The sequence below is a fragment of the Elgaria multicarinata genome, chromosome 4 (genome assembly GCF_023053635.1).
Source record: "Elgaria multicarinata webbii isolate HBS135686 ecotype San Diego chromosome 4, rElgMul1.1.pri, whole genome shotgun sequence".
Taxonomy (NCBI): domain Eukaryota; kingdom Metazoa; phylum Chordata; class Lepidosauria; order Squamata; family Anguidae; genus Elgaria; species Elgaria multicarinata.
In genome coordinates this window covers 61,268,506-61,288,106 of record NC_086174.1, presented here as the reverse complement: position 1 = coordinate 61,288,106, position 19,601 = coordinate 61,268,506, and the positions used below count along the sequence as shown (strand labels likewise).

Below are 19,601 nucleotides of genomic sequence, written 5' to 3'. Positions count from 1 at the left end.
GTTGCACCACCCAACACCCGGTCACACAAAGCAGCACATAGCACGATGGAAGGATTACATGGGGAAACGATGGCGGTTTCATGGCATGAGAACCAAAAATACCAAATTTTCCCCATAGCAAAATAACACACAAAAAGTGGGGGGAGACTTGAGACAACTGCATAGCGACAGAGTTATGTAAAGCTTGCGGGAAAACCGGTGACCATGATGATAGCACAAAAAACGCCTGTCTGAAGGCGCTCTTACTTTGCACTCCCAGTATTTTAAGTTGTATGGATAAGGAATAACAGGATACACATGGTCAACAATAGGAGGCTTGGTTCAAAGGGATGTTTTTTGCATTTTTCAGCCATTGGTCATAGTGTATTTGCTTGGTAAAGTATATTAAAATTTATTTCTGAGAAAGTGTATTTGGGATTAAGGCACTAGATCTAATTATGCACTGTATGAACATGGCATACAGACATGCACATAAACCTGTGTATACTTCCGGTTACACATAATTGCAGTAGCATGGGGTACCTTCCCCTTCAGACTTCACACTCCCCATGCTCCCCATGATGACTGTGAATAGGCAAGGCTACAAGCAGATGTGAACTCTCCTTTGTCTGTATATCAGCAATGCATTCAGTGAACACTACTGTTAAATTCATGCCAGTTGCCAACTAATGTACAGATTCAATATTCCCATTGAAACTAACACATTATAATGACCGTGTTTGCAGAGGAGGGCTTTGGAATATCAGTTCCAACCTTAGCCATAATTCCTAAAATAGGGAGATCTCACATCTGAGTTGTGGGATCTTTGGAAGCAGGTCGCCTAGTTGCCAACAGTAGAACCTGAGAGCTGCACCAATATCTGGGTTACTTTAATGGCAACAGTTTTCCTAAATAGAAAGCACTTACGTTTAGCAAATATCATGTGTAAACTCTGTGTGACTACCCTGCCCCTCCTGTGTTCAATTTGTGTCCACATACCGATGATCAACTGTTTTTCATGTGTGAGTTTTTACTCTCAAGTACTTTTTTACTCTCTCTCTCTCTCTCTCTCTCTCTCTCTCTCTCTCTCTCTATATATATATATATATATTAAAGGGAGGTGGGGGTTGAAGCTGCAATCCTAAGCAGTTATGAATCATGGGAAGAAATTTGCACCAAAACCAAGAGTGTCTACTTCCAAATGAGTGTGTCTGGCATTATGTTGGTAGTATTTCCTTTTCCAATTTCTGAATGGTAAACAAGCTGGTTCTGAACTAAAGCAAAGTAAGTCTTTGAAGCAAGCTGCTCTATCTTGTTTGAATAATTTTCTTGACTGTTGCCTTTAAAAAGCATCACAACAAAATGAAACTACATCAGGTTATTCCTTACTCAATTTAATAGAAGTTTCATACAAATGTTGCTGTTGCTTTTTTAAAAAAAGTGAATAAAGACGATGCTTCTTTAAGGGATTAGAATAGAAATCACAATTGTACTTGGCACTTATATAGTACATTTCAAAGTGCTTCATGTGTAGTTGTAATCAATATTCAGCAAAAATTAGACCACCACTTTTGACATTTCTAAATTACTCAATGTCAAACATTAAACTTATTTGTATCTCCCCCCCGCCCCCGTCCCATTTGATGTCCTGGTTCTTAGAGTAAATGTGTTCAAAGGATTAGAGAATAATTGTACCCTGTTATAGCTGTGTTACTAATTTGGGTTGGGGTTTTTTTGAGCCACATGAAATGGCTGCCTTTGTCTTGGATGTCACATTGCTTGTTCTGAGCCAGGCTCTAAAACTGGACTGTTACAGAGCTCCTGTGTGACAGTGTCATTAAATGCATAAATAAGCTCTGCCAATGTCTGTCCCATCGGGCCACTCTTCAGCTGAAATTATATATAGGATGGAAGCCATGCATGATGGAAGTAGCTGTCAGCTTCGCAATTAACATCCCTCCAGTTGCAGACCCTTTCTTAATAGTTAAGGTTAACCATATTTATATTGCCAAGGAACTTTAAAAGGGGCACACATCCAGTCTTTGTATTGATCATGATTGTTCACCGTGTTGACCACATGTTAAGCATGTTTCTAGACCATAGATGCATGTGAAGATTTGTGGATCAAGGTAAGCATTTTGCAACATGCCCTATAACCAAAAATTGGTTTTCCTTTCCCTTTTAAGTATTGAATTTACAAAACACTTGCTATGTAATGGTTGATCCATTAGTGAAAAATAAACCTGAGAGCCCAGTATTTTCACATTAGCTAGCCAGGAGCTGAATAATTTTGTTTTGAATGTAAAGTAGCTGTCAAACAAAGGTAAAGAGCAACTTAAAACTAGGGGACCTTATAATTGTTCTAGGAGTTGTGCAACATTACCTTTTTCTTGGCTTTAGAAGCTTTCTGCAGGTACTCTTAATGACGATGTGCAATATTCTAATAGTGCAGTTCTATGCAATTTGACTTGAGAGTAACCTTCATTGAGCTCAATGGAACTTAGTTTGGAGTAAACGTGGAGAACTGCATTATAAAGGCACTGAACAGGCAATGGAAATTCACAATGACTAGCGCTAAAGAGCTCTCTTTTATAGCAAGTGGTATTTTTGAATAATACTTGTAATGTTGCTGGTAATATTGTGCATCATTATATTGTACACAATAAATGCAGTCACCTTTTTCTTTCTTCCCAAGGCATTATAGAATCTGCAGTTTGCAGGTAGTTAGCACTGACATCTTGCACAATTTTTATTACCTTCATACAGTTTCCATCTACTAAGCCTCAGGCCCAAACTGGTATTTAATTCTATGTAGCTCACTTCTGCATAATCTGTTTAAACTTGTATACTAAATTCTAGTGCCAGATTTTTTTTCATTGTTGCAGAACTTAAAATTTTGAATGCACAAAGTTGGTTTGACGACAGTTAGGAATCTTACTTTCAACCTAATGTATATTAACTAGCCAGAATTTTACAAGGACTGCTAAAACTGCCTTCTTTGCTGGCTTTCAGAATTAGAAGACTGAAAATGAAGCTGAGCTATTTGTGCTATAACAGCACATGCATGTTCATTAATATATGCAAGGGTAATGGTTGCATTTATGCATTCCTAGATAAAGGTCTACCGCTTAATAAAAATATGCAGTTATATGCTGTCAGATTGACTGAGGCTGTGTGCCGCTGCCACCACCATGTAGAAAAGCCAGGCCAGAACATAGCCCCAATCCCCAGTCAAGTAGATGCCTTCTGAATTAAGCTATGGTATCTCTCAACTATCCTTAATACCATCGGTATATGTAGTATGAAACTTGTTACTTCACATTTTTCCAACAAGTTCTCAGAATGGCTAATATATCTTAAAATAACTATTAATAAAACACTAGAGATACATGATCCTCTAAATGTCCTAAAACAGCATAAAAATAACCCACAAGCAACCACCAGAATAACAGGTTAAAAATGAAATGATTGATGGCATGAGCAACCCTGAGCGGCTTCCATAAATAGGCAAGTACATTGAGGGCAAGGTGCATGATTCTCATCACAAAGGAGCTTGCCTGTAGGACCCTTTGGTTTGGTTTTGAAAAACACTTTTTCCTTTTGAAGTAGCAATCTGCACATGCTCAGAGGCTCTGAGACCAAGAAGCACATTGAGATACACAACTTTTTTTACAGGATATACAATAAATATCCTCTTTTGGACCTTCTGGGAAAACCCATCTCACCAGCAAATGCTATTGGCATTGCACTAGAGGTCGCTTATACCACCAGCATGACATAATTTACATTAACAGTAGTGTTTAATAGGATACTGCCCCATAATAGGGAACACTGTCTTCAAAGTCATCTTCCCAGTAAGAAAATATTTGCTTTCTTTCAAGGAACCAAAGCTAATGCCTTCTTCCACCATTTATTATTGGCAATATTTAAATGGGGGGGGGGGGAGTTGCAAGATTTTAAGATTCCCTGTTCTACTCCAGATGTGTGGAAGAAAAGCCTTCAGTATCCAGCTTCAGCTGGGGTATGAATTCTTTATTTGAATCATTAATTGACTGAGTATCATTATTTTCAAGAGGGAAGCATAAAAAAAATATCACAGAAATAAGACCAATGGGCATTTGTTCCCCAACAGGACTTCTGATTCCTGACTCTACTTGAATGAATCTTCCCTGCGTGGAGCAAGAGTCATACAGGAGTGACTATAAAATCCATATTAAAGAGGCAGGGTTAGATATTCTTTCACTGTAGTAACAGGGCTTTTACATACCCCCTAAAAAGCATAAATTTAACAGGAAGATGCTTTCCCTGTTGAACTTCCACCTAATTGAGTTTTAAAGGTAATGTTGAAAGCTTCCCTTCTGCTGCAATGTTTTGAAACTATTATGTCTACTACCCCAAGAAGTAGAAAACAAGCTACATGCAGTTAAAAATATTAGGGGAAGGTAGCCTCCTGTGTCCTATAAAGACAAAAAATGGCAATCATCTTTGGAAATTAGTGACTACTTACATCAGTTGCTTTAAGAAGCATGCTTAAAATATTTTTATTCTGTGTGATGAGATATTCTATAGGTAAGTTTTCCCCACCATGGAGTCAGAACTGAGAGAAGTTGCGCCTCTTGAATTTCTGCTATTATGTAGGCTTCCCCAGTTGAAACCCAGCACCATATTTGAAATATCAAAGCATATTCTAATAGACTTGGAGTGGGTAGGCAAGTTTGGACCTTGTATGAAAAAAACATAAACATCCATTTGGACAGGATGCAAGTATCAAACATGAACTTTATAGCATGAGCCTATCCATGTTCTAAGAAAGTCCCATTGTGTTTAAGGGGATTCCTCCCAAGTAAATGTGCAGTTAGGTTGCAATTCTATCCACTAATTTAGGATTAAGTCCCATTGAACTCTAGATTTATGGCTAATCTTGCAATATAAGACTGGGCTCTAAGTAGAAATCTGTTCAATGGCTTCCATTTCTTTTTCTTTTTCTTGTCCAAGTACTGACCTCTCTATGTAGTTCTAACAGCCTAATTATAATCCTCCTTTTCTGTTTGTTGCACAGCATATACCCTATTTCTTCGATTCTAAGATGCACTTTTTTTCCCATATAAACATCTCTAAAAATGGGGTGCATCTTAGAATCGCGGGTGTGTCTTAGGTTTTTTTTTTCTGTTGATGATACTGAAATTAGTGTGTGTCTTACAATCGATGGCGTCTTACAATCGAAGAAATACGGTAACTGAATAGGGGGCTAAATGTTGCATTCTCAGGACTGAGAATAATAATAATAATAATAATAATAATAATAATAATAATAATAATAATAATAATAATAATTTCTTACCCGCCTCTCCCTTTGAATCGAGGCGGGGAACAACATTAGAACAGGAATCAATACATCTTAAAAATTCATGATTTAACATTGATCTGGATAGGCCTGCCGGAAAAGGCTAGTCTTTAAAGCTGCCTTAAAATCACACAGAGTTAATTTTATGAATCTCCTCCGGCAGGCCATTCCACAATCTGGGGGCGACAGAAGAAAAGGTCCTCTGGGAAACTGATGTCAGCCTAGTTTTAGCTGACTGAAGTAAGTTCACCCCAGAGGACCTGAGTGTGTGGGGCGGACTATATGGGAGAAGGCGATCCTGCAGGTAACCTGGACCCAAACCATTTAGGGCTTTAAAGGTAATGACCAACACTTTGTACTTTGCCTAGAAACTAATTGGCAGCTAGTGGAATGATTTTAATGTTGGGGTAATATGCTCACCCCTAGATGTACTGGTGACCAACCTGGCTGCCATATTTTGAACTAGTTGAAGTTTCCGAACTAGATACAATGGTAGCCCTATGTAGAGCGCATTGCAGAAGTCAAGCCTTGAGGTTACCAGTGCGTGCACTACTGTCTTTAGATCTTCTGACTCTAAGAAGGGGTGCAGCTGGTGTATCAGCCAAAGCTGATAGTAGGCACTCCTGGCCGTCGCATCCATCTGGGCTGTCATTTGGAGCGACGGATCCAGGAGCACCCCCAAACTGCGAACACAGTCTTTCAGAGGGAGTGTAGCCCCATCCAGAACTGGCTGACACACCTCCAAACCTAGGTCAGAGCCCTTGACAGCAAGCACCTCTGTTTTGTCTGGATTCAGAATAACAAGGAATACAATCCAGAATGCTTGTAACACCTTGCTATTTAAAAATAAATCAAAGCTTCAAACCCATGCACTGAATAAGCAGCTGCTGACTTCATTTTCCCATCATCACCACCCTAGCTACTTTTCTTTTTCTATTTGATCCTCGCCAACCCCTGTCCCCCAGTTTTATTCTGACAGCCAATGAGGGAAGCAGGCTCACTCACACTCCTCAAAGGCACTTTTTTGGGGAAGGACATAATTATTTCAAAGCACTCCAGCAAAAGGGAGCCCTGCCCTATTTATTTATTTTTTGCATGGAGTATATATAAAATTTGCATTGTTAATATTCTTCTGCTGATGCTTTACAATATTACCATTATATTCCTATTCTGCCAACAGAGGAAAACTGTCAAATGTTCAAGATTTTGATTTCAAGAAATGTGTGCTAGCATATTTGTAGTCGGTGCTATCAGGGTTTTAAAAAAAATTACATACAAATTAGACAGAGAATTTCTCTTTGAATCCACCTTCAACCCTTCCATCCCATCACTGCCTAATCCATATCCCCCTATATGTGTTCTATGTTTACTAGTATTATGAATTATAATGAATGCAAGTTGCATAACTGAGGAGCTGCCTTCTAGGAGATGGGATGGGATACTCCTAACTGCATACTAGGAAAGCAATAAAAGTGGTGAATTCAAAGGGTTTTTCCCCCCTCCAAAAAATCATAAGAACATAAGAAGAGTCATGCTGGATCAGACCAAGGGTCCATCTAGTCCAGCACTCTGTTCACACAGTGGACAACCAGCCATTGGCCAGGGACCAACAAGACAGGACATGGTGCAACAGCACCTTCCCACCTATCTTCCCCAGCAACTGCTGTACACAGGCTTACTGCCTCAAATACTGGAGGTAGCAGACAACTATCGGGGCTAGTAGCCATTGATAGCCTTTGCCTCCAGGAATTTATCCAACCCCCTTTTAAAGCCATCCAGATTGGTGGCCATCACTACATCTTGTGGTAGTGAGTTCCATAATTTAACTATGTGCTGTGTGAAGTACTTCCTTTTATTTGTCCTGGATCTCCCACGAATCAGCTTCATGGGATGTCCCTTGGTCCTAGTATTTTGAGAGAGAGAGAAAGGGAGGAGAATTCCCTAATAAGGGAATCAATGGCACCTATGATTCCCTTATTAGGTTAATTCATCTTTGGAAATCAGATACAGTGACTTCTTACATTGGCACAGTGAATGAATAGTTTTTTAAAAGCATGCTTAATACTGCTATTTTATTATGAAGGAAAAGCAGCTGATGAAGAGGTGATCGAACAGTAAACAGCAATCTCTCCACTCTTCCCCTGTTCTGGAGCAGAGGCTGGAAAAAGCCGCCTGCCACCCCCCACTTCCCTGGGAGGAAGGCCAAGAAACATACAAGCAAGAGAAGGTAGCAGTTGCTCCTACCTCCTCTGTCTTGTTAGGCCTTTAATCCACTTTGATTCCTTGAGTAGGGCCTCAACCTGTGGATGGCGCCCAGCGGTGTTAAGTTTCTTGGGTTTGGGGGATGGCCCAGCAGTCTCCTGGCTGTGGGGAACATGGTATAGCAGGATTTGACTTTGCAGCTCCCAGTATATGAAGAGCAACAGTTTGCAAAATGAAATTTAAATGTAAAGGTCTTTTTATTCTTATTGAAAACATGTGTTGGCAGCGTGTACCCACCAGAAGCTCCCTTTAACAAATCAGCATATTGTTTGCTACATTGGACCTTTCTGTTACATAACCAAAAACACTGGATAATTACAGTAAAATAAATTGTATGAGGTGTGGGAGCCCAAAAATAAAAGAGAGAAAAAGAAAACCAAGTAAGGTGGCCACTTACACTTTGCCCCCCCCCAAAAAAGATGTAAGTAGCCACTGAAAAAGGGCATCAATTTGCATAACTTTTGCATATACAAATTTTAGGTATAGGTGCAAATTTAGAAATAATAACTATAATTTAAATAGAAATACAATCCATCTCACCATAGTGGAGAAGACTGAGCAGGCGCAAAGGTCACCTGGTCAATCTGCTGTCCAGCTGGTAGTTGTTGATGGGCCATTTCAAGGCTCCGGCTGCTCTCCCTTCTTATGGTTCTTTGACTTGACACCAGACCTGGACGGGACAGTTCTTCAAATAGAGGACACCGTCAAACAGCTCTCCAAAACAGAGGGCAGTCCTCTGTAGAACAGCTGGCCTGCAAGGTGGGTGGGACGAAGATGAAGGTGCATAAAGCAGTCAGGAAGAACAACACAAGAATCCAAAGCACAAAGTGAGGGAAAGGAGAGAAATAAATGTTGTTTTCTTATATTGATATTGCTTTCATTTCCTGACAGGGAAGTGCTGGCAGATTTATGGGTAGGCCCATGCCTAAACTGGACAAGTGGTGAATAGGCTTGGCCTAGAGTGACCATATGAAAACGAGGACAGGGCTCCTGTAGCTTTTACAGTTGTATAGAAAAGGGAATTTCAGCAAGTGTCCTTTGTATGCACGCAGCACCTGGTGAACTTCCCTTTTTATCACAACAGTTAAAGCTGAAGGAGCCCTGACCTCTTTTGTATCTGGTCACTCTGGAGTAGCTCCTGCAGTTTTAACTGTTGTGATGAAGAGGGAATTTCACCAGGTGCTGCATGCATACAAATGACACCCGCTGAAATTCCCTTTTCTACACAACTGTTAAAGATACAGGAGCCCTGTCCTCCTTTTCATATGGTCACCCTAGCCTGGCCAAGCTGGGCTTACCCTGAAGTTTACCCCTGCTTTAGATCGCCTACCTTTGGATGCTGCAGCAAGGAAGATTGGGGGCCCATAGTGCTGCTTAGTGAGAAATTGTGAGCAGCCAACTGTGTTTAATTTTGGTTCATCCTCTCACTTCAGCAATACTTGCTGATCAGCTGCTTTTTCTTTAAGATAAAAAGTGGCAATGCCAAGTATTTTTTTCATGTGCTTCCTTTACCTGGTGCCCTCCAAATATGTTGAACTACAACTCTCAGTATCCCACAGCTAGCAGTGCCATCTAATGGACACCAGGTTGAGGCTGACTTAATATATACATAGAATTGGGGCCCAGAGGCTTGTTGTTGTTTGGCACTCTGCACATGTTCCAAAAGGTGTTCTTTTTTGTCAATTCTCATGTTTCAGGAATAATTGAAAACTAGGTCCTGGCAAATGGCAGTTTTACTATTGACCAACCTGACCTCCTTGCGAGGAAGGGTGGGATATAAATTATTATTAATATAATGATAAAAACTATTATTGTCCTTAATAAATAATAAGCTGGTGGAGTAACGAGGGGAGAGAGCTTGGCTTCCCAGGGCCCGTCCCCCAACGCCTTCCATGCCGCGGCAAGGACTAGAGAAGCAGCTGCGCCCTCTGTGCACTTGGAAGACCGCGAGGAGCAGCAGAGGGCGCTGCCGACTGCCGGTCGCTTCGCTTGGGTGTCGCTGCGGGCTGCCGGCTAGGGATGGTAGGAGGAAGCCTCAGCCCGGAGCCTTATCAGCGGACAGCAGGAGGGGCCGGGCCGGGCCCCCATTTAGGCGGGCCGCGTCTCATGGGGCAGCGCCGCCGGAGGCTGTGAGGTGCCGCCCTCTCCCGCTCGGCGCGGCAAGGCAGCAGCAGCAGTAGTTCTCGCCGCCGCCAGCACCGGCCGTTTGCTCTATGGCGGGCTTGGTTCCGCGCCTGCCCTTGCTGCTGCTGCTGTGGCGGCGGCGGACCCTGCAGTGCCCATCCTGGGCTCGAGCTCCCTTCGGCACCGCCGCCGCCGCCAGAGGATGGGCCGCCGCGTCGCCGCACGCGGCAAGCAGGTGCGGACAAGGCAGAGTGGCGGCCGCCGCGCCCGGCTCCCTCCGCCTTGTGCCGCGCTCCGCCGCATCCTCCTGGGCAGCCGCGGCCGGCAGCCCCCACAAAAAAGCGGGCGACTCGCAAGGAGCCGCGCTGCCCCTGGCTGCTGGGCCCGGCGGCGAAGTATCGGACGCCAAGCGGCTTTGGGCCCTGGCGCAACCTGAGCGCTGGAGACTGACAGGTACGCCCCTCCCCATGATAAGTAGAGCCCCCTCCTTCCTCGCCTGCCTGAGCGCCGTCCTCCGTGCCGTACAACTACTTCCTACTCTACTTGATCCCCTTTCTCCCCTCACCCCCGCAGTAATTAACCCGCTTCCCCGACCCCGACCCCCTATCCCGACGACCAACCACTGACTCTCGCAGACAGCAGCGGAGTTGTGGAAAGGCGTCTATGGTCGGTCTTTTCCTCTTCCTGTTCTCTTGCAAACCCCTGCCGTGCGCTCGCTCCACCCAGTGTGCGTCAGCGCGAATGCCCCCACCATAGGCAAGAACTGACCCTTGGATGGGGTGTTCTCTGTGTGTGTGTGTGTGTGTGTGTGTGTGTGTGTGAGAGAGAGAGAGAGAGAGAGAGAGAGAGAGAGTGTGTGTGTGTGTGTGTGTGTGTGTGTGTGTGGGAGAGAGAGAGAGAGAGAGAACTGTCGTCACATATGCACTCGCTCACTCTTACCACCCACGGTGTTTTATTTTGCTCTCTACCTGTACTTAAATTAAGACCACAAGGAGAGTCCTGCTGGATCAAAACAAAGGCCTATCTTGTCCAGCGTTGTGTTCACACAGTGGCCAAACCCACGAGTAGGGCACGTGGGCAATGGCACCCTTCTGCTAGTGTTTCCCAGTAAGTAATGGCCAAAACAGACATTACTTTAAATCCAGCAGCTACGTATTGTCATTTCTACTCCAGAGAAGGTGCAGGGGCCTCAATCCAGATCTTAAAAGTTCCCCTGGATCAGTGCCCTGTGCCTACTGTAATGTAAAAAAAAGAAAAGAAAAAGAGGACATAGCAGCTTGACCTACATTTAAAGAGATGCCTGTTTTGGATTTGGTATACCCAGGCATGCTGCCACTAGTACTAGAAGTAATTTCCCACCTCTGCAATCCACATCACCATTGCTATCTGGGTGCCATTCCAGTTGGGCCCGTTCAGCTGTTCTCTTTGCACATCAGAACATCAGTGCCTTGCCATCCAAGCATTCACTTTTCTCCCCCCCTTCCCCGGCTACCCCAACTCATAAGCTTTGATCCTTCATGCTATGTTCTTGTCACTCAGGCCTTCTGAAGTTCAGAGTTCTCCTCTATGCATTTGGTAGTCATGTGTAGGGTGGGGGCATCACAGTGGCCAGCTTTGACCCCTGAGAACCCCTGACGTACACATGTTTTTGGCAGATAAGCAACATGCAGATGCACCTCTCTGTGCAAAAAGGAAGCCAACCTTTTCAGGAAAAGGTGCCTATGTGTGTACAGGTGTTTGCAACATGCCAAGGAATGCATGAGGTAGAGCGCAACATGTGCACATTTTAGAGGAGTGGCCTGGATGTCTTCACTCTGGGTTGAGACTGTACCACTAGCTGCATCACAACAATATGAAACACATCCTCATGGTATGGTATGGTACCTTCCTGGCACTCTCTTATGTTGGAACTATGAGTAGCAGAGTGACTCACATTTCTGTCACAAGCTCGGAGACCCAGACAACCTTCCTGAACATAGAATTCTGAACAGAGTAATAAGCTGTTGATTTTTGGGGGATCTACGAACAATTCTTGAAACAAGCCATGTGCCTATACAGAGAAAGAAAACATGGAGGTTATCTTCTACTAAAGGGAGTGACATGCTTATAGGCTATTTGGGGAAAATAACATGCAGTTGGATCCTGTGCAGGTATCACTGTGTTCAATGGGGCTTCCTCCCAGTACATTGCTAAGAGGCCGCATCAAACTTGTTGCTCTTGGAGAGTCCTGACCCTTAGGATATTTTCAGCCCTCCTAACAATTTCTCTTCTCTGATTTCCCTTAACACACAGTATTTTACACATTCAATATCCCCCTTCAGCCCTCACCTCTTATGCTGCATTGCACTGATTCATAGTGCCATGCATATCCCTGCATCCCCATAGCTGCAAAACTGTTCTGTATTGCAAAAAATACTACAGTAAGCCTCTTCATGAAAACAGTGATTTCATCTCCATGCATCTTTGCTTGAAGGACTCATTTCCAAACTCACCTGATGTTAGTCATGTATTATGCAAATCATTTCAAGAGTTATCCCTACACTCAGGATGGCATTTTATGCATCAGATGAAGTGGACTCTGATCCACGAAAACGTACACCATAATAAATTTGTCTGTGTGAAAGGCTGCAATATTACACATGTTTATTTGAAAGTAAGGCCCATTGAACTCGATGGGACTTACTTCTGTGAAGATATGCTTAGAATTGTTCTGTAAAGTGCCACAAGGCTCTTTGTGCTGCAATACTCTTAAACAAGGCTATCCGTCTGGAAAAAGTGCTCCCTGTTAATCTTCTATGCTCAGATTAGACTGCAATAATGTAACAAGAAAGAGCGTAAGTACTTTATAAAATATTAATGCAAAACTTGCATCAGCTTTTTACCTATTTTTTAAAAAACCGTTTTTATTTCCCCCCCTAGCTGCTGTCGGCTTTCTGACTGTTTCCAGTGTCATCACCATGTCTGCCCCTTTTTTCTTGGGGAAGGTGATTGATGTCATTTACACAAATCCCACGGGTGACCTTGCTGACAACCTAACCAACCTCTGTGCCTTGCTAAGTGGAATATTTTTCTGTGGTGCTGCCGCCAATGCAATCCGCGTCTACCTCATGCAGACTGCAGGTAATTGGAGTGAAAATGTAAACTTACCTGTCACCTTGTGTTCAGTAGAAAATCGGGCTGAAACAAGTTCCAGGCTAAGAGTTGCACCTTCAAGATAATGGGTTGAATTCAGAGTCTTTATTCTCTGGCGAGAGTGTTCCTAAGTGGAATTCCAGTTAGAACACTTCTGCTGGCAGAAAGGAGGAGGGGAGGCCATTTTTGTTATTTCCCTCTCCCTCTGCAGCCCTCAGTGCCACTTCCAGAGGGCTAAAGGGTAACAGATGTGTTCCAGAGGGGCCCCAGTCCCTTGGAGCCGATGCTCAGGGGACTGTAAGGGGAGGGGGGAATTAGTGGAGATCACCTCCTTCCCCTGCTCATCCAGTGGAGAAGTTCTGTGTCAAAAGCCTCCTAGTGACAGAAGCAGCCATTCTGTCAACAGGCTTTTGCTGGATCCAACCCTGGATCCTTTAATTCTGAGTTATTTCATTTGGAATAACTGCCATTTCCTGGCTCCATTCTGACGATTGGTACTGCACATTAGAATACTTACTCATAAACCTGCATTGGGAGGATGGGAAAATACACTGTTTAGGCCCTTGTTAACCACTTTGGTTGCTAAAGGGTAACAATTGTGTGGTAAGAGAACTTAAGCATATGTCCTTGATCACTAAACTAAACAAAGGAGTTTCTAAAGGGGAGTGAGTAAGAGTTCTTTGCACATTATATGCATAGCTAGCATTTCATTAACTTGGAGAGATTGCACACTTTTCCTATTCATCATATTATTTTCATGGTAAAAGCCATTGCTTGCTACAGCTTTGTGAAGAAGTTCGTAGTTTTAAAGTACTCAATATAAAGAAACCACTTACTTGAGTAATTCCAAAATCCATATTAATGTAGTGTGCTTATTAGGCTAGCCGAAATATCACAAAAAATATGCAAGCTTTTGAGATCTCGAGATCTCTTCTGTTACAAAAAGCAGCTCTGGGGCAGTGGGGAATAGGGGAGGGAGGAATCTGGCTTGATGGTGAAGTCTCAAGATTAAAGGGGGAAGAGGAATCTGTAGACATTCAAATAAGGTCATGCAGGTCATGTGATAGTTACAGATTGGACCTGCAACTGCCCCTGGGATTGCGGAGAACCAGAAAGGGGAAAATGTTGGAGCCTCCATTTTGGAAATACAGAATCCTGCTGTTACTGAGATGAAGCACACTGGCCACTTTTACCAGTGGATCACAGAGAGAAACTAGCCAGTCACTGTATTCTTCAAGCTGGAGATAATTTTAGGTGCTGTGTTCTAAACAAGGACCAGGATCCAAAGAACACTGCATGAACAAACAGCACTTCTGCACGCTAAATTTTTCCCTTATTTATTTATTTATTTATTACATTTCTATACCACCCTTGATTTGTTGCAGATAGCTTTTCAAAATGGTAATGTTCCTAACTTATATTTTATATATAAAACCATTTCAGCAATTGTCACATTTTTTGATCCATATAGGACAAAGAATTGTGAAACGACTGAGAGCCACAATGTTTTCCTCTCTCTTGAAACAAGAAGTAGCTTTTTTTGACAAAACCAGCACTGGAGAACTGATTAATCGCTTATCTTCAGACACAGCACTCTTGGGCCGTTCAGTCACTGAAAATCTTTCTGATGGGCTAAGAGCTGGGGCTCAGGCCTCAGTTGCAGTTGGGATGATGGTACGTGCCTACTTATTTGTCTTCCCTCCCTTGCTATATTCTGCAGGTTCGAAGTGGCTAGGGTGAAATTGCAAGCATCCAATTGTGAAGCTGTAGTGCGAGTATACAAATACAAACAATGCCTTTAACTATATGGGAAGGGGCTGTAGCTTAGTGGTAGAGCCTCTGCTTTGCATGCCGGAGGTCCCAGGTTCAATCCCCGTCATTTCCAGGTAGGGCAGAAAAAACTCCTGCCTGAAACCCTGGAGAGCCACTGCCGGTCAGTGTCGACGACAATATTGGGCTAGATGGACCAATGGCCTGACTCAGTGTAAGGCAGCTTCTTATTTCCTATGTTCCTAAGTCTGAGTTAGGGAAGGCAGATGATGTCCTCATTCCTGCTAATCAAAAATTCCTGGAGCTCCGACCCTGCAAGCCCCCTATTATAGCACTGTCTGTGTTTTTTTTTAAAGTTGAGTATTTCGAGGAAATGTTTGCAAATACTCTGACTTCAAATTTTAGACAAAGGATTGTAATATGTACTGATATTTGCAGTCATTTGCTCTAAATATGCTTTCTGAATGCATCAATACAGGCATCCAGTGCACCTTTCTTCTTATGACTGAAGGTGGGGAGATCACAAGCTGTGTGGGAGAGAATGCAACCAACCCCTGGGCAAGGTTGCTTCATTTGGGGGCAGTTCTTCTCCTACTGTGACTCATGATGCAACTGTATCATGCAACTTGGGTGGGGCTTGATCATGAAAGTGAGCAGCACCTATGCCTGGAGCTGTAACGTGTCCACTTTCAGCAGAAATATTGCCATGCTGAGTAATAACTATTGTGGCATAGCCCCAAATATATCTTTGGAAATATTTCCCTTCATTGCTACCCACTTTGTCCATGAGTGAATTATATATCTTTTTGGAGTCTGAGAAACAGAAAATACTAAACACACACACACACACCTGTGCAAAATGTTAAAAGGAAACACCAGATTACATTTTTCTTATCTTTAATTAATAGATATACCAGAGTCTATTTAATTGTATTAAAATTATGACATGTTTTAATGTTGCTTTTTCACTTCCAGTTTTTTGTCTCTCCCAAACTTGCCACATTTGTTCTGAGTGTGGTGCCACCTCTGGCTTTCATAGCTGTGATTTATGGAAGGTATTTGCGAAAGCTGACTAGAATGACGCAGGATTCCCTTGCAGAAGCAACGCAGGTCAGTTCTCAATTTTTTAAATAAAAATGTTGAAAGTTAGTGTTGAACTACAGACTTTTTTTTAAAAGAACCACACGGAAATTTGTCTTTATTCGAACATATCCCTCCAGTCTCTCCACTATCTTTGGATTCAGGTATGCAAGTTCAGTTAAAGTCTGAGGGAATAGTATGATGGGTGGTAGAGGTTGAGGCAACAGAAGTATTAAAATTTTCTTTTCTTTTTAATTCTTCCCCCCTTCAACTGAAAGTGGAGGCTGAAGACAGACGGTTATGTGCTTTTTTGTTAGTAGGGAATAAAGCTGTTTTCTCTCTTGCTCCCCTCCCCTCGCAGATGTTAAAGAAGATTTATATATAAGGCTGTTAATGCAACTTCTCTCTAGGAACTGGAAATGAGAAAAAACACTCATTTCTGGAACGGGGCAGGTTGGCAGAGCTCTCATAAGGGAGCTTTGCCAACTTATCCTGATCCAGAAGCAAGTGTTTTGGCTCATTTCGTTGCATCCTAAAGGAAGTGCTAAATCCCTGTTGTGCAAGTGGTGGGTGCCACTTGTGCAACGGAATTAACACTGGCCTCTGCTTGTGGAACGGACTGCTTTGATACTGCCCTAGAGTTCACAACTCAACAGCAAACTATGGGTTCTTTTTGCGGGGCGGGGGGGTTGCGTGCGGTTAACAAACCATATTTCTTAGCATGGCCACATTCACACACCACAGTTCAGGTTTCAAGAACCCATGAGTTTAATAAACTATGAGTTAGTGTTTAGTGCAAATCAGGTCTTTATGTGAGAGGACACTGTCATGACCTTGTATCATTGCATAACTGCCTGATGTGACCTGTGCTGCAGTGCAATGGCCCAAAGTCCCTGCTGCGCTGAAGTTACCTTAGGCTAAAATCTTGTAGCGCATCATCAGATGAGTGTTTTATAGCACGCTCATTACTGGCCACTTATGGATGTTCGCGGGTCCTTTTGACAATGCCGTCCGCCTCCCATACGTCTCCCACTCCTTCTCTATTTTCCGTGAGAAAATAAGACCTGGTAAATTCGATTTTTTTTATTGGAGCGAAACTTGCTGCCATTTCCTGCTGTGTGCAGGAAAAGCAACGTGATAACAATGCCCAGTGAATGGACCATGTGGTTGTTGCTTTCTTCCTCTTTGTTTCCCATGTGAAGAAAGAGGAAGCTGCTAGTCCCTATTGTGGGATAGAAAAGTGATGATAGGGAAATGCTATTTCCCCCCTCCTCCCCATCTGATGACTCTCATACTGACTGACCTGGGAGCAGGCCTTCATTTAATTCAATGGGATTTATTTGCATAGGACTGTTCTAGCTACGGGTTCTTGAAGAATTATCTCTTTGAGAATTCTGATGTGAACTGACCTGATCTGCACCTCTCCAACTAACAGACAGATAAAAATGTAGATATTCTTTGGATTTCACACTTCTCTGAATTTTGCAATGCAGTTCTGGATTTTTAAAAAAGCACCATATCAAAATGAAATAAAATGTGTATTTTTGGATAAAATGCAATCCAAAATATGTTTTCATATACCTATTTATATATACATTTTGTGTGGATTTTTTTTTAAAATGTGGAAATGGGATGGAACAAACTTATGAATGAACACTTGCAAAAGTGACAGGGTCCAAAATTAGACTGGTCCATCCATCCTTTATTCCAGCTCCCTTTTGCACTGGACCACAAAGAGGCAGAAGTTCAGGCGTGCTTTTTTAAATTGTGTCATGGTCTGCCAAATGTTTCTGTGTAAATGCTTAGCAGAAATACACGCCGTCTGCTAGCATAGGATTTAACTGCAGTGATCAGAATCAAGCAATCCTGCTGGATTATGTTCATTTTTTAAAATAAAACATGTTTACTCCAGTTAGCAGAAGAACGGATTGGGAATTTAAGGACAGTTCGAGCTTTTGGGCAAGAGTTAAATGAAATGGAGAAATATAGGAGCAAAGTTGACTATGTGCTACAGTTGGCCAAAAAGGAAGCCGTAGCTCGAGCAGGATTCTTTGGAGCAGTAAGTATATGAAGAAGGTGAGGAATCCCCAGTGTTTTTGTAATGTCTCTAGCTTTTCTTGAGTATTTAAAATGGTATTTTGATGTACATGCTCTTTTTCCATCTGTAAACAAATGTACTATGGTGCCCTTACAGAAAATTATTTGCAAACCTAGTGAGGAGTTTCATCTCTGGGCATGGAACACTTATTTTGCATTTGTTTACAGAGGATTTACTTCTTAGCATTAACTATGATTGTGGCACCCAAATTTCCAAACTGCTTCTTATACTGCTCTCTTTAATGGGCAAATTTGCAGATTAGATGCTGGAGCTCTTTAAATGGAAAATTGGGATAAATACGGCATGAGTCTGGCAGTATTTTCCTTTTAAACATCTTTTGTACCAGTTGTGAGTTTCCTTGCTCTTCTAATATAGTTGGAGGCTAATGATATATTTCTTAAGACATCTATAGGGGCTATGTTTTCCAGAATGGTACAAAGAATTTGGTCCCAGGGTGGGTAGAAAAAGGCAATATGTTAGATCATAAGTCCCAAAGAAGACTTCCCCATGTCCCTTTCTTGCTCTAGGCCCCTGCCCCTTCCCCTGCCCCACCACATCACCAATAAGCTATTCCTGGGGGGTTGGAGGCAGTGGAAGTGCCTTTCACTTGTGTAAGAGCACCTTTGCATCTAAGCTAATACGTATTTGGCTCTCTTTGGAGACATTCTGAAGTGTTTGCCAAGTACAGAAGATACAGTTGGGTTCCCAAAGATACCTTCCAAACAATAACTGAGTTAATGTTATCCAAGGATAAGCTTTCTAGAAGTTTTCGACTACAACTCCTACAAGTTCCACCCAGCATGGCCAGTGGTGAGGGGTTATGGGAGTTGTAGTGTAAAGTGTCTGGAGGGCACTGGGTTGCCTATTTATGATGTACTGAATGAGCTTTTCTCCAGTGGTGCCCCTGCCACATATGTTATTACTTGGCACTTGCTGAGCTATCTCTGTTTTAAAAAATGTGGATGAAAGCATTGGTGCCTTTGGTCTTAAATTTTGCCAGACTAAATACTAAGGATGCTTTTAAAAGAATTTTAGGCCAGAGAGTGTGGGCTTTCAAACAAATGTTCTCAAATATGAGAGTAGTTTAGGAGATGCAGCTTTGAAGGATTATATTGAAAGACATTTTACTCTTTCAGCATTTTTTCTCCCTTTTCTTCCTTCTCAGACTGGGCTATCTGGGAATTTGATTGTGCTCTCTGTTCTGTACAAAGGAGGATTACTGATGGGCAGTGCCCATATGACTATTGGTGAACTGTCTTCTTTCTTAATGTATGCCTTCTGGGTTGGCATAAGCATTGGAGGTATGGATCATAAAATGTACACTTGAAAACAAAAACAAAAATTAAGAACTTAAAATATGATAGACAAGATGTCAGTTCAAAAGTAGGCAACATGAAAGTGTTTTATAAAATAGTGCGTAGTGTAGTGAAAGTAGACAGAGAATGGAAAATAGTACAAATGGAAGAATAAATTATGCAAAACAAAGAAGAATATGCAAATCTGATAATGAATATGTTGCAGAATTCAGCTTGTCTTGGTGTAGAATATTATCTTTTTAAAAATATATATATATCAATATGTGTAGTCCTATCCTATGGCTGCAGACTAGCTATATTTCTGTTCCGTCTGACAGAGTTGCAGGCAATTCCAAAGCTCATGTTAAACCTAAGCCTCAGAAATAGGTTCAATAAAAGTATAAGCTTACCTATTTTAGCATTATTGTCTTAGGATACACACAGGAACAATGGTCTATGTCATGTGACTGGAATCTAAGACAAAGAGTAAACATAGCACGGTAACCCTTCTATCAAC

At 42.3% G+C, this 19,601-nt stretch overlaps 2 protein-coding genes across 3 annotated transcripts in view; both read left to right on the top strand.

The window, feature by feature from the left end:
* Positions 1-19,601, top strand: part of ACTA1 (actin alpha 1, skeletal muscle) — a 131,511-nt gene that overhangs the window by 34,435 nt on the left and 77,475 nt on the right. The window lies entirely within an intron of this gene.
* ABCB10 (ATP binding cassette subfamily B member 10) overlaps positions 9,631-19,601 on the top strand; it is a 29,053-nt gene continuing 19,082 nt past the window's right edge. The window contains exons 1-6 of one of the 2 annotated variants that reach the window (XM_063124401.1): positions 9,631-10,162; positions 12,629-12,829; positions 14,313-14,515; positions 15,587-15,721; positions 17,604-17,750; positions 18,955-19,090. In XM_063124401.1, coding sequence (XP_062980471.1) covers positions 9,799-10,162; positions 12,629-12,829; positions 14,313-14,515; positions 15,587-15,721; positions 17,604-17,750; positions 18,955-19,090 — 1,186 coding nt within the window. In that variant the 5' untranslated portion in view covers positions 9,631-9,798. Of the gene's footprint in view, positions 10,163-11,838; positions 11,860-12,628; positions 12,830-14,312; positions 14,516-15,586; positions 15,722-17,603; positions 17,751-18,954; positions 19,091-19,601 lie in introns of those variants that run through there. The other variant, XM_063124402.1, reaches the window with a different exon arrangement.